The 13,698-nt window shown below is 50.8% G+C and overlaps 4 protein-coding genes across 6 annotated transcripts; 2 read left to right on the top strand and 2 right to left on the bottom strand.

Annotated features, from left to right (window-relative positions):
* The first annotated feature begins 1,459 nt into the window (after positions 1-1,459).
* LOC128729292 (protein white) lies at positions 1,460-6,331 on the top strand. 2 transcript variants are annotated; one of them, XM_053822959.1, is made up of 5 exons: positions 1,460-1,525; positions 3,876-3,947; positions 4,173-5,116; positions 5,187-5,520; positions 5,585-6,331. In XM_053822959.1, exons 1-5 carry the CDS (start codon positions 1,460-1,462, stop codon positions 6,329-6,331), a joined length of 2,163 nt encoding a protein of 720 aa, XP_053678934.1. The 2 variants fall into 2 exon arrangements, with proteins under 2 accessions (XP_053678934.1, XP_053678935.1); XM_053822960.1 differs by lacking the exon at positions 3,876-3,947.
* A 659-nt stretch (positions 6,332-6,990) lies between these two features.
* LOC128728761 (activating signal cointegrator 1) lies at positions 6,991-9,131 on the bottom strand. Of its 2 annotated transcripts, XM_053822406.1 has the most exons (5): positions 9,064-9,131; positions 8,005-9,001; positions 7,439-7,928; positions 7,229-7,337; positions 6,991-7,116 (listed from the first exon to the last, which is right to left on the bottom strand). In XM_053822406.1, exons 1-4 carry the CDS (start codon positions 9,129-9,131, stop codon positions 7,255-7,257), a joined length of 1,638 nt encoding a protein of 545 aa, XP_053678381.1. In that variant the 3' UTR covers positions 6,991-7,116; positions 7,229-7,254. The 2 variants fall into 2 exon arrangements, with proteins under 2 accessions (XP_053678381.1, XP_053678379.1); XM_053822404.1 differs by having other exon boundaries at positions 7,005-7,337.
* A 744-nt stretch (positions 9,132-9,875) lies between these two features.
* Positions 9,876-12,474, top strand: LOC128728303 (molybdenum cofactor sulfurase). The gene is made up of 3 exons (XM_053821924.1): positions 9,876-9,945; positions 10,015-10,639; positions 10,705-12,474. The coding sequence occupies exons 1-3, from the start codon at positions 9,876-9,878 to the stop codon at positions 12,344-12,346; spliced, it is 2,337 nt and encodes a 778-aa protein (XP_053677899.1). The 3' UTR covers positions 12,347-12,474.
* LOC128728485 (migration and invasion enhancer 1) lies at positions 12,357-12,870 on the bottom strand. Its single transcript, XM_053822110.1, has 2 exons — positions 12,821-12,870; positions 12,357-12,748 (listed from the first exon to the last, which is right to left on the bottom strand). Exons 1-2 carry the CDS (start codon positions 12,868-12,870, stop codon positions 12,487-12,489), a joined length of 312 nt encoding a protein of 103 aa, XP_053678085.1. The 3' UTR covers positions 12,357-12,486.
* Positions 12,871-13,698: the final 828 nt, after the last annotated feature.

Raw genomic sequence — 13,698 nt, 5'->3', positions numbered from 1 at the left:
AACCTGATGCTGTGCAGCACAATCAAAAATGGATGCTTCCCGGCCCGGTGTCTGGCTGCTGGCAGCTGGCTCCAATACCAGAGCAGGCTCTTCGAGTAAACTTCAATCAACCGTGGTTGTGGAACGAACAGGGACAGACAATGGCTGGGCTCGGCATGGGTTAATCCAGACCCCAATGGCTGCAGTGAATGATGATGAAGGCATCGCTTATCAGCGATCTGTTGACCGCGAGGAACACAAGCACACATACAAACGAGAAAAAAAGCGCATTCCTCGTTGCCGGAAGCCACTGCGAGAGGGGGGAGAGAGGGTTTCGGAAGTGACAGGACGACGCGCGTTCCTTGCGCCTTTAGGAAGCCCTTTGCCGGTACCAGGAGAAGAAGCCGCTCAGGGTGAAACCAATCGGATTAGTGGCGGAACCGGCACGCCAAGGTGTAAACGGACACCACCACCCTGGTGACGCGTACACGAGCCGGCAGGCAGGTTATGTTTCCACGTGCTTTTTTTTTTTTTGTCTTCTCCACCCCCGACCGATCGATCGTTGGTGGTGGAAAATTTCACCCGAATACGGTGCAACGGTTTCTTTCAAACGAACCATGTGCCTTTTTTTCGTATTTGTGTAACGCTCCCTGCTAAATCACGCGTTACATCCCAAGGCAATCAAATTGTGGAAGCCTCCCAAAAAGACAAGAATTGCTTATTACCGCTGGTGCGATGTAAAAAGCGACCAGACCGAAAATGCGCTGAGCCGAGCAGGCTAATCGCGCGGCCACCGGGAATCGGGTCCTGGTATCTGCACAACCGCCCAATGCGAGCCCAAGACAGATCGGTTTAGGTGGAGTGGATGGTAGCGTTAAAGCAAAAAAAGGGGGGGCCACAATAAATACAACACACAAAAAAAACCTTCTGATGCTGATTATGCGCTGAGGCAGGAATAGTATTGCTGCTAACCGCCATCTTCCCGGGTGTCTTAGCGGCGTAGTAGCTGTTTTGGTGGATTTTTTTGTTGCACCATCGCAAGAAGGACTTTTTGTTTGTTTGGAGGGTTTTTTTTCGCTCTTCCTACTTCAGGGGGTTCTTTAAATCACAAAAAGGAGAATGCTGCAACCTGGAAAAAGGGTTTGTTGGGCTCTAAGGTAGATGTTTCGATCTCACGTGCAATCTAGCAGCTAAAGCGATCAAAAAGGGATCTTTTACACAAACTTGCGGACGGTTTTTTGGGGATGACTGCTCATTAAAGGCCCCATTAGAAGCAGGGCAGTTGCGGGCTGATAGCGCATGAATGGTATGTCGTGTGATTAGGTCTAATCTCGTTCTGTTTCGCTTTCACTCTTCACAGGATCAGGCAGTCGGTACAGAAGAACAAAAACATAGTAAACCCTCCCCCGGAAAAGGTACACAGCCAGACGTGAACCGGGTGTAGAGTAACGTTGGCCAGCGAAGGAATCGGAGGCACAGGATGACGATCAACACCGACGATCAGTACGGAGATGGGGAGTCCAAATCCACCATCAGTTCCAGCCGGGTAAGTCCGAAACAATCGGTAACGGTGTTGCTAGTGAAATGATCAACCTGGGATTGATGGCCTTTTGGGATCTTGCCACTACGCAATACGAGGCCAATGGGCTCATTCCCCGATCGTGCGGTTCTTGAACCAGTTCCGGACATCACGACTGAAGGACTGGTTCCTATCGGTTCCCGTGGCGTGTTTTCACTTCACGGATCGTGATGGAGGACGCCGACGCTATTGGCTCTCGGGCATGGTTCATTGGCAAGGAGAGATTGCGACTGCTCAGCCAGCAGCTGGGAAAGATCCCGACGTGCCTGAAGGCCTCCGGACTTGAGATCTTAAGCCACCAGGTTCATCGAAACGGAAGAAGACTTTCGTTTTCGCTCGCGGCACATTCCGGAAGCCGAGACGACGGATAACCAAGAAGCCGGACAATGGTCTGGATCTTGCGTGGGGCGGTGTGTTAGAGCGAGAAAAACGAGAGCACGACCGAGGTACATTAACGCCAGCACACCCGAGACGGCTTATTGAGCACCCTTGGGAGCCGGTGTGCGGTTACAACCCAGCCCCACGAACCATAACCTCAACTAACGCCAGTCGCGCTAGATGTAGGTTAGGGTAGTCGCATCACGCAAACGCGGTTTCGCTTCCATCGCAGATTTGCCACAAACACACGATTTGCCTATCAGCCCGACGTCATCGTTTCGTTTGTCAACGTTTTGCGATGGTGGGAACGGGTTTTCCGAGCGCAAATTCGCCGGAACCTGAATCGAGCCACACTCTCCGGTCGAGGTCTCAGCACACGGTGTTCGATGAACCGTGATGCGAGCGAGGCGAACCGAGACGATCAACAACAGCTTCTTGAAATGATGCTTACAGCATGAGGTGGCGATAAGAGCCTGTACGGTAGCGTTCGAGGCGTTGTCTTGCACACTGGCACAACATGCAGTAGCTCCTGAGGATGCATGCTTGGGTTATCACTTCGCTGGAATGGCCCCAAAATTCAAACGAATCAACGCACGGCTAGCAGGCGGTTGACAAATGTCCCAAATCGTTCGATCATTCGACGTCGTAAGACGCGTTAGTTGCATACATCGTTAGTAGCGTTCGATTGCATAATTCCGATGGTTGAAGGGACTATAGACGGTGCTTGTTGCATGGAGGTGGCTCTGACCCAACTGGGACGTGGTGGCGACGTTGAAACCCCCCACCTGGAAGCAGTACAACCGTCGGTGGTGATGGATCTAATTTCACTCCACGGTTCTACAACGGTTTTCGCAGCAGTTCCGGCTCACTCCCAGGTACCGGTAGCGAGCACCCGGTTAGAACGGACACACGAAACAATTCGGGAGTTGTAGGCTTTCCTCTCACGACAGACTGCCCAGAAGAGGGCTGTCGTTCCATAATCGGTGGTATTTTTGAGTCATTACCCGGCTTTGCGTGTCGCGGTGTATGTCTGAATACTAGCAGAGCGCGTTAACCGGGGTAATGGTCAATTTCGGCACCAGCTACCGGCAGGTTTGTTTTATTTCCCGCCATCTCGATGGCCGTTACCCACCCGAGCAATTTTTCAAATGCACCGTAAACCCGCCATGGCGGGGATGCATTTTATTGCGATGCATTCCAACACACCTCGGTTGCGGTTTTTTGCATTCCACTTCGCGATGGACGGTTGTGGTTTTTTTCTTCGCAGGTGAGGGGAAAAAAGAAAACCACCGGAACATGGCTGACATGGCAAATTAGCGTGCGGTAGAAATGTGTCACAATCTCCGAGAGTAGAAAAGTAGCCGCCTTTGGAGGTACTAACCTAAGTCTCTGCTATATAAGACAATTAGCAAACTGGCAGACATCAAACGGAATGGCGGCTTGTGGGTTAAAAAAAGCACCGACAAATTTGTGCAAATTGAACAAGGAGAAAGAGAGTCGATCAGGGAAGACCCTGCAGGTTAGTTTGCTGCCTTAACACCTACGCATCCTCTGATGACTGAGCACTTTTTGTGACGTATCGCGCATGCAGGGAACTACGACAACAAAAACGCGCCTTCTTACTGATAATTTTCACCATCACTCAGACCCGCTCTGTTTGCCGTCCCATTCACCGATGGCGCGCAGCGGGGTCTTCCGGCAAGTTTGTAGAATTCAAGCGATTTTAGGAAAAGGGAAAAAATCTTGATAAGTCCGGTCCATTTCGGTGGCGACTCTCAATGAGGCCTGGTAGCGTTTGGGCTTATCAGGAACACGCGCCCGCCCGTCCCGGGGTACGGTAAATTGATAACGCTCTGGTGTCCTGTTTTCTTGTTCTTCTGCTGCTTGTTGGCTGCTGCTACGACCCACGGGGTACCTTCCGGTGTATACGTACGTGCAGTGCGAGATCTACGAGTGCACGTGGAGGTTGAGCTACGAGTCGAGAAATTACGACTTCCCCGTCACGTCATACGTAATGTAGCGTAGGGTGATGCCCGTTGTTGTGTCGTGACTGCTCAGTATCCTTCTGCCGTAGTTCACCTTGCTCGGGACCTTTCAAAATTTGCCTCCTCAAACTCCCAACTACCTGTTTTCTCTCTCGCACTCTCTCTCTCTCTGCTTGGTGGATGCTTTCTATCTCTAAAGGGACTCCTATCAAACGCATGACCATGCTCTTCCTATTCTGACTCACTAACAGCGCTACAGCAGCAGCAGCTATCAGGACCAGTCGATGGACGATGCGTTGAACACGACGCTGACGAACGACAAGGCAACGCTGATCCAGGTGTGGAAACCGAAGAGCTACGGTTCGGTGAAGGGTCAGATCCCTCAGCATGATCGGCTCACCTACACCTGGAAGGAAATCGACGTGTTTGGTGAGGCACCCTCCGACGGGAAAGCCCGCGAGCCATTCTGCACCCGTTTGCGCCACTGCTGCACGCGTCAGCGCAAGGACATCAATCCTCGCAAACACCTGCTGAAGAACGTCACCGGAGTAGCTCGCAGCGGTGAGCTGCTGGCCGTCATGGGAAGCTCAGGTGCCGGCAAAACTACGCTGCTGAATGCGCTAGCCTTCCGTTCACCACCGGGCGTGAAGATCTCCCCGAATGCGGTACGCGCGCTAAACGGGGTACCGGTGAATGCTGAACAACTGCGAGCGAGGTGTGCGTACGTGCAGCAGGATGATCTGTTCATACCGTCACTGACGACACGTGAACACCTGCTGTTCCAGGCGCTGCTGCGTATGGGTCGTGACGTGCCGGCAAGCGTGAAGCAACACCGTGTTCAGGAGGTGTTGCAGGAGCTGTCGTTGGTGAAGTGTGCCGACACGATCATTGGGGCGCCTGGACGCATCAAGGGCCTGTCGGGGGGTGAACGAAAGCGGCTTGCATTCGCGTCTGAGACACTGACCGATCCGCACCTTCTGCTGTGTGATGAACCGACGTCTGGATTGGACTCCTTCATGGCGCACAGTGTGCTGCAGGTGTTGAAGGGTATGGCGATGAAGGGCAAGACGATCATCCTTACGATCCATCAACCGTCATCGGAGTTGTACTGCCTGTTCGACAAGATCCTGCTGGTAGCGGAGGGACGAGTTGCCTTCCTTGGCTCTCCTTATCAGTCGGCGGAGTTCTTCTCTCAGTATGTACTCATTGGCTTTTATGCGGTTTTTTTTTGTACAACGATTTAAACCCTTCATGTCTCTCTTCAGGTTAGGGATACCATGTCCTCCCAACTACAACCCAGCGGACTTCTACGTGCAGATGTTAGCGATCGCACCGGCCAAGGAGAGTGAATGTCGTGACACGATCAAGAAGATCTGTGACTCGTTTGCAGTGAGCCCAATCGCTCGTGATGTCCTCGAGATGGCGTCCGTTAGCGGAAAAGGACTAGATGAGCCGTACCTGTTGCAGCCGATGGAAGGTGTCGGCAGTACAGGCTACCGATCGAGTTGGTGGACTCAGTTCTACTGCATCCTTTGGCGATCTTGGTTGAGCGTGTTAAAAGACCCAATGTTGGTGAAAGTTCGACTCTTGCAGACAGCGGTACGTACTCTTCTTTGACGTATCACCTGAGCTTCGTACCTAAAGCAACAACCTTCGTTTTCAGATGGTTGCAACCCTGATCGGTTCGATCTACTTCGGCCAAGTGCTCGACCAGGACGGTGTGATGAACATCAACGGTTCGCTGTTCCTCTTCCTCACCAACATGACCTTCCAGAACGTGTTCGCCGTTATCAACGTGTTTTCCGCCGAGCTGCCGGTGTTCCTGCGCGAGAAACGCTCCCGGCTGTACCGTGTCGACACGTACTTCCTTGGGAAAACGATCGCAGAGCTGCCGTTGTTCATCGCCGTACCGTTTGTTTTCACCTCCATCACGTACCCGATGATCGGCCTGCAACCGGGTGTGTCCCACTATCTTACGGCCCTGTTCATCGTGACGCTGGTTGCGAACGTGTCCACCTCGTTCGGGTATCTGATATCCTGCGCTAGCTCCTCCATCTCGATGGCGCTGTCAGTGGGACCTCCCGTCGTGATCCCGTTCCTTATCTTCGGTGGGTTCTTCCTTAACTCTGCCTCAGTGCCGTCGTACTTCAAGTATCTGTCATACCTCTCCTGGTTCCGGTACGCCAACGAAGCGTTGCTCATCAACCAGTGGAGTACGGTTGCGGACGGTGCGATTGAGTGTACGCGAGCCAATGTCACCTGTCCGCGGTCGGGTGAGATCATTCTGGAAACGTTCAACTTCCGTGTGGAGGACTTTACACTCGATATCGCCTGCCTGTTCGCGCTTATCATCCTGTTCCGGCTCGGTGCCCTGTTCTGTTTGTGGTTGCGTTCGCGCAGCAAGGAGTAAGCCCGGAAGTGGCTCTCGTTTTTTTTGTGTATTGGATACATGTTTGTTCGTTTATTTTTCTTTCCACAATACTTTTCTACATCTCGTTTTCTTTAATTTTTTTTATGATTAAGTAACTTAACCCTATACCGTTGGGTGAGGGACGCCACCTGCGACGGAGCCGTGCAAAGAGACATAGATATATACATACATAGCCAATTGAAAACTGCCCAGTTACCGAACCAAATCAGTCGTTTGTGTCAAGTATTTTCCTACTCCCTTGGCTTTTTCCCGGCTATATAAAGAACGTTATTTCACATTCAGCCTTGGATTGAACCTCCAGCATTCCGATCGCAAGGAAATAACGATCACGTTTTGTCTCATGCGACATTACCGTTGATTTTTTTTTTGTTTTTACATGTAGGAATACACTGACAAGTGACGAGCAATATCTAGGAGTAAATGCAGTAATAATATTCTATAACATTAATATAAAAATATCAAAAACGAAACGGCATTGCTTTGTATTTTAGTGGGGCTTTTGTGTGAGCCATGAAACATGTGTTTGCTTTGAGAATATTCTCATTGTGAGAAAGAACATTTTAAAGATACCATATTTTCACGACCTTGTCATCAATGTTCGCATAAAAAGCATAATTTTTACTACTATAAAGTGTTTGGTTGATTTTAAATTTATTAATAGATTTTATCTTGCTTGAATCACTGACATTATTACAGTGCAGAGCAGAACCAATCGAAGGTATGAACACGCTTTTCTCCTCAACCCATTGAATTGTTTCGAGATGCTGTAAATTATAATTCTCAGTTATATATTGGAAAATACGCTACACAGATTGATCCTCCAGGGACCCTTTTTTGTTGCAAGCACATAATACTGATACAATTTGCAAGCATTACCGGAATATGATAAATCGTTGTACGCCTCATTCTGGCTGATCCTTATTGCGTTGTGTGAGCCTTTGCAGTACGAGCGCTGCTGCCTGGTGGATCTTTGAGTCAAGCATATCTAAGGAGAAAAAGCGCATATAACATAAAAGGGAAAAAGATCATACATTAGCATCGATTATCAAGAAAATATCAAGAAAAAAACAGGCAGTGAGATTTTACAGATCTTATGCTCGCCCTTGATAGGGAACTGAACCGGTAGCGTTTGTGGTACGCTGCACACGAACACGAAAGGGCTGTCGGATTCGCCGGATGGGTGTTGCTTCCGATACTCCTCCTGTGGCAGGCAATCCTGCACCGAAACGCAACCGAGCAAGCATCCGGACGGGTATTGAGTGGGAAATTCTATTTTCTCGTCGTTGTAGTGCTGACGGTAGAACGCTTCCAGTTCCCGCACCGTCTCCGGACAGACGGGTTTCGCGGTGGCCGCAATCCATAATCGACCACGGTGTGATGAGTACCATGTTCGACCTTCGTGGCGTTTGATACCGGCCACCAGTAACGATGCCCACGGTTGATGCATCGATAAACAGTGTCGTTGATCGGACATTTCGAGAAACTCTTTATCCTGCACTCGACTATAAATGCCATCAAATCCCTGAGGGCGCATTACTCCCGCAGGTCGGTCAGTTAGTCTGCCTGTGTTCACGAACTTAAAAGGAGATAAAATTATACAAATAAGAAAATTAGCACACATTACCATGCCTTGTATAATATGAGTCATTTACCGTCGGTGCCGGCCCGACGAGTCCTGGATGGACATTTTCGTTCGCCTGTGACCAATCCGGATCGGTATTTTCGTTGTCCACTGGTCCGCTTAGTGGCACCGTTTGCCCGATGCCAATCTGATCCGCACGCTTTAAAATCTCCTGCAGCTCACTATCCGTCATCGGTGCCTCGTCCAACACCTGACGGCCGGCGAAATCGAGCGTTATCTTCCGTGATAGCCGACTGGCGTGGCGATTCTCTCGCACCTGCGCTTCAAGCCGTTCTACCGCTTGCCGTTCTGCATCCGACAGCCACACCGAGTTGGTCTTAAAGTAGTCCGACTCGTCGTCAATCACGGTCGTTCGTTTTTCGCTGTTACGGTCGTACTCGAGTAGCCGGTTGCGTGTGGCAAGTGCTTCTTCCCAACCAGCTGGTCTGGTTTGCTCCATTAGAGTACGCCGTAGGTTGTCTCCTTTACGCGAAGCGCCATCAATTAGCCGCTGTTCGCTCTCGGTACAGACAAGACTGCCACAGAACAGACATGGTCCACTGCCTTCTTGTTCGCACACAATTCGACCACAGTGAATGCAATTATTAACTAGCCGATGCTTTGACGCCTGACAATCGCAGTGGTGGCGTCCTTTGAGGATTGCCACGTCCGCAAGTTCACCATCTTGTCCGTAAAGGTTGACGTACTTCGTTTTCTTCTTCGCGCTGGTTTCCGGGGGCTTTGCAACCATCGCCGGCTTCGTCGCCGTTGTGGCTACTTGCCCACCGTTATAAGTAGATTTCGATCCCTTTGCTTGCTGCTGGTTTTGCTGTTTCGGTGGCTGTTTGTTCTTGCCTCCCGCTTTCGACGTTGCACCTTTTAAGGGTTGCACCGGTTTGTCGTTTTGCGAACCACATAGCTTGAACTTCAGATCACCGAGGAATGCCACGTGTTGGGGGTCGTTGAAGTCAAGCAACGATCGGAAGTACTCGTCAATCTCTTGAATGTTTGCCATGCCACGGATGAAGCTACAATTGTCTTATTATAATTACCAGTTTGCTTTCTGCTTGCAGAGCATATTTTTCCTCACCTGACCATTGGATCCGGTACATCGAATAATAGGCATTTAGAAAGTTCCTCTTTAATCCACTGGTCCATTGCGTAAGCTGCAATAATGTACAATCGAGATAAAAATTTGAATATATACTAGAATACCAGAACCTGTCCAACAATGTGCAATTGCAGTAATTTTCCCCAACCAAAACAGTAATTTGCGCAAGCTTGTGCAACAACAGGCTGCCAATCGGCCCTTTGACATAATGTTTGTTTATATCGCGCTGTTTACGATGCGCTCTCGTTTACACCGCAGCGTTATGGAGCCGGGAGTAAAATTTACACTGTGGAAAACCTTATTTTCTCGTTACCGGCACATGAAACTATTACTAGATTTCCTGACTCCACATTGCAATCTTTCTGCTACGAAGGAAGCAGCCGTCGAAAATGTCAACCGATCTCTAAACACTATCATTTTCGTCAACGACACGGCCGCCAACGTAGCAAGCTCTGTTTGAATTTTTTTTCTTTACATCACTCAAGGCCTTCTCTGCACTTAGCAACCGTGGTTGCCAAGGGGCAGCGAGAGCACGCTAGGAAACGGTGTGGTGAGGTGTTTAATTTTCTACGATGAGTGCACGCTTTTTTCGTGGTGCGTTTAAATGTGGCTCACAGTAGACGTTGATTTTATCAAGAAGCTCTTATGCGTCGATGCGAGCTCATCACAGCCGGCGAGTAGTTATCTGCTGTCACACGATCACTATCGGGGTAGTTATCAACGTGCCCAGCTGAGCAGCGGAGCTAGCTGACCCGTAAAAAAAATCCAGAACCACATCGTCCCTGCAGGAGATGGAGTTTGTCAACGAGTACAACGAGGAAGAAACGCGCCAGATAGAGCAGGAATTTGCGCGCCTTAAAGGTTGGTATCCATTGGTGTAAGGGTTTCAAAACCGTTCTTAAAAAAGTTGTCTTCCTACTCCCTTTACAGAAAAGTGTTACCTTGACCATGCCGGCACGGCACTGTATGGAGAATCGCAGCTTCGCGGCGTTCAGGAGCTACTCACCGGTGGTTTATTCTGCAATCCGCATACCAGCCGCACGATGGAGGACCTAATCGATCTGGTGCGGTACCGGGTGTTACGCTGGTTCAACACTCGACCCTCCGAGTACAGCGTGGTGTTCACATCAGGCACAACAGCTAGCCTTAAGCTAGTTGGCGAGTCGTTCGATTTCCAGGGTGAAACGAACACACCCGGTCCGTTCGTTTATCTCCGTGATAGCCACACGTCCGTACTGGGCATGCGTGAAATCGTACAAACTGACCGCATTAAATCGATCGAGCGCACTGACCTGCTACAGGTGCTCAAGGAACGACCGGGTTCGACAAGGCGACGCCGGCCTGGATTGCTCGTTTTTCCAGGCCAATGTAACTTTAACGGCGTAAAGTATCCGCTTGAACTGATCGAGTTTGTCGAGCGGAATGGGTTGCGTGGGTACGACGAGGATGCGTTCCACGTGTGTCTAGATGCTGCCAGTCTAGTCTCCACCAGCCCACTAGACCTTTCCCGCTATCGACCCAGCTTCGTGTGTGTTTCCTTCTATAAGATTTTCGGGTACGTGATCCTCTTCCTCAGGTGTAATGGATGATGTAATGAAAAATGATTTTTTTTTGCTTCAGCTACCCCACCGGATTGGGTGCTTTACTTGTCCGTAAAGACGCCGAAATGATGCTACTGCCGGGAAAGCGCTATTACGGTGGTGGTACGGTTAAAATCGCGATGAGCGGTACGAACGGGTTCCACGAGAAGCGTGACACACTGGCCGAGCGGTTCGAGGATGGTACAATCAATTTCCTTTCAATCGCGGCGCTTCTTCCATGTATCGACACACTCGAACGGATCATACCGTCTGGAACCCGCACTACGATGGAACGCATCCAGCAGCACACATTCCATCTGGCACGGTACTGCTATCAGTCACTTCAGGCATTACAGCATGCCAACGGAAGTCGCGTAATCGAGCTTTACCATGACACAGCATTCGGGAATTCCGCCTCTCAGGGTGCCATCGTCAATTTTAATGTCCTGAACGATGACGGTGGATTCGTTGGATTCGCGGAGTTCGCGTGTATGGCTGCTAACCATGGTATTTATCTACGCACTGGGTGTTTCTGTAATCCGGGAGCATGCCAGCGACATCTGCGGCTCTCCGATGATGATTTACTGCGGCAGTATCAAGCCGGCCACGTGTGTGGTGACGCGAATGACCTAATCGATGGTCAACCGACAGGATCAGTGCGTGTCTCGTTCGGATACTGTACGCGTCTGGAAGATATTAACCGGCTAGTGGCCATGGTAGAGCGTTGTTACGTACGTCGCTCCCTCACCGGACCACTTGCGCTTGTTTCACGCAACGAAATCGTCGCTCGGTACAAGGATTACGATCGTCCTCGGTTGGTGCAGATCTGCCTCTACCCGGTGAAGTCTTGCGGACCGTATCGAGCCAGCACTGAGTGGCCTCTTTCCCCCACTGGGTTGCTTTACGATCGCGCGTTTGTCATCGTGGACGAGCATGGTGTGGCGGTGACCCAAAAGAAGCTGCCTGAGCTTTGTCGCATCCGACCGACGGTCGAACTCGAGCGTGCGCGTCTTGTGCTGGAACATGCTGACCTTCCGGATGAGGAGCTCGTGGTGGATCTTGGTGCTGGCCCACCGGAAGACGGACAAAACGGTGTGGATCGTGTCCAGCTATGCCGCACAAAAGTGTGCCAGGACAGCGTGCAAGGAGTTGATTGTGGAGAACGGTGTGCTGATTGGATCAGCCGGGCATGTGGCGTGTCCGGACTGCGGTTATTGCGTCAATCCGCGCAAGAAACCCGCCTCCAGCGTAAAACCGCACGTGAACTTTCGCTCAACAATCAAGCGCAACTGCTGCTCGTAAATCGCACGTCGGTGCGGTGGTTAAGCGAGAAAGTGACGGATTGGGATGCCCTCGAGGAAGCTCCGTCACTCGATTCACTCGTCGATCGGTTCCGGGGAAATTTAATCATCGAAACGGCACGACCACTGGAGGAAACGGACTGGCAACGTGTAACGATCGGAGAGGCGAGTTTTACGGTCGATGGACCGTGCACCCGGTGCCAGATGATTTGCATCGATCAGGCGAATGGAGTACGGACGGCAGAACCGTTGCGTACGATAAGCCGCGAGTTTGGTGGCAAAATGCGATTCGGAGTGTATCTGTCCCTCGACGAAGAACGTACGGTCGTCGATGGTTCGGCGCTGGTGTGCAACTCCACGGTTTCGGGTACAATGGAATAGGTTAGATGGGAAAATCCCAAGTAGTTTTTACTTCGATTTCTTATTCTACAGCTGGGTAGCGGTACATCATATGGTGTACTACACGATGACTAGCGATTGAATAAATTTCAACGTGCTTTTTTTCTCTCCAACAACTAAAGCTACTGCACCACACACTCTGTGATCGGTTGTTCGGTCACTTTTTTCACCGGCCGGCCGTCCCGAGCGTTGCGCACGTTTTCTACCACGTCTTCGTATTGTGGAAATGCCAGTGAACTCAACCGAGAGTGCACAAGAGTTTCGTTAATCTGCACCTCGAAAGAACCACGCCGCCCTATTCGGCATTCAACTTGCGCCTCTGGAATCTGCTGTCGGATCACGGATGCCAGCTCGAGGCACTGTGGTTTCGAGTTGCAAACGTTACTGAAGGAAGAGAGAGGGAGAGAGCGAGTAATGGGTTAATTGCTTGTTAAGGTTATGCTAAACAACACCTACCAGTACTCGATCTCGACATGGGGTCCATCCGAATGTACGTTCTCCGGCATTTCGTGTTTAATAGCTTGTACTCGCAACAAAAAACAAATGTTCCGGCATGTACGTCAATGCTTTTGTTTACATCCACCAAAATGTCACAGCATGCTGCACTGGCTGTGTACGTACTTTGAATTGTTGGGACTTTTTCACCGGACCACCGCTGTCACGTGTGACATTTGAAATCACGGTGCCGAACGACCAGGACAGCACATGCACCATCCATCGCTCTCACCCGAATCGCACTCCATCTCCCTCACACCACGCTGCCCGTACAGAGCGAACGGCCTAAAAATGGCGCAACGAGCACTTCCCGTCCCACTCTGCTGCATCAGTCAGCCGTCGAAGGGTACTGCGTGGTGTTGTGCGTCTGCCTGTACCGCGTGTGTTTGCGCGTACGTGCCACTGTAGGCTGTAATGCGTGCACCAGGAGAAAAGCTAAAATCACGTCCGGTCAACATCAGCTTGCAGTTCGCGCGGCGGGCAAAATAGACAAGAGTGCCGAGCGGTTCTAGCGCGTACAGGAAGCGTCGAAACGGCGAACGGTATCCTGCCGAAAAAAAGAAGGAAACCCACTGTAAAAACGCGTGTGTGCGTTTGTGCTTTCACTTTGCGCGTGTGTGTCGCGGTTTTTTTTCCGTTTCCTCTTCGTCCGTGCCTGTGCTGTGCGTGTACCGTTCTCTCGGGCAATCCGCCATCCCGTCCGGGTGTTCCGTAAACGGCTTGAAACCTCCGCCATTGCTCCGACAGGCGAGTCACTCGAAAGGGCCAGAAAAGGGCCCCGTGAAATAGTAGCTTACGCGTGAAATAAAAAAAAACGCGTGCTCTAATTCGTGCCTCCT

Source organism: Anopheles nili, chromosome X, assembly GCF_943737925.1.
Source record: "Anopheles nili chromosome X, idAnoNiliSN_F5_01, whole genome shotgun sequence".
In the NCBI taxonomy this organism is placed as follows: domain Eukaryota; kingdom Metazoa; phylum Arthropoda; class Insecta; order Diptera; family Culicidae; genus Anopheles; species Anopheles nili.
Note: the sequence above shows the minus strand (reverse complement) of the source record. Positions and strands in the feature narration are given on the sequence as shown.

Excerpts from the sequence above, each read along its gene's own strand:
- LOC128728303 (XM_053821924.1), top strand. The coding sequence starts at position 9,876 with ATGGAGTTTGTCAACGAGTACAACGAGGAAGAAACGCGCCAGATAGAG. Across the intron at positions 9,946-10,014 it reads GGAATTTGCGCGCCTTAAAG|AAAAGTGTTACCTTGACCAT; the intron begins GTTGGTATCCAT and ends CTCCCTTTACAG. Across the intron at positions 10,640-10,704 it reads TCCTTCTATAAGATTTTCGG|CTACCCCACCGGATTGGGTG; the intron begins GTACGTGATCCT and ends TTTTTGCTTCAG.
- LOC128728761 (XM_053822406.1), bottom strand. The coding sequence starts at position 9,131 with ATGGACCAGTGGATTAAAGAGGAACTTTCTAAATGCCTATTATTCGAT. Across the intron at positions 7,929-8,004 it reads TCGTCGGGCCGGCACCGACG|TTCGTGAACACAGGCAGACT; the intron begins GTAAATGACTCA and ends TCTCCTTTTAAG. Across the intron at positions 7,338-7,438 it reads CAAGGGCGAGCATAAGATCT|ATATGCTTGACTCAAAGATC; the intron begins GTAAAATCTCAC and ends TTTTCTCCTTAG.
- LOC128728485 (XM_053822110.1), bottom strand. The coding sequence starts at position 12,870 with ATGCCGGAGAACGTACATTCGGATGGACCCCATGTCGAGATCGAGTAC. Across the intron at positions 12,749-12,820 it reads CATGTCGAGATCGAGTACTG|TAACGTTTGCAACTCGAAAC; the intron begins GTAGGTGTTGTT and ends CTCTTCCTTCAG.
- LOC128729292 (XM_053822959.1), top strand. The coding sequence starts at position 1,460 with ATGACGATCAACACCGACGATCAGTACGGAGATGGGGAGTCCAAATCC. Across the intron at positions 3,948-4,172 it reads ACTTCCCCGTCACGTCATAC|CGCTACAGCAGCAGCAGCTA; the intron begins GTAATGTAGCGT and ends ACTCACTAACAG. Across the intron at positions 5,521-5,584 it reads TTCGACTCTTGCAGACAGCG|ATGGTTGCAACCCTGATCGG; the intron begins GTACGTACTCTT and ends CTTCGTTTTCAG.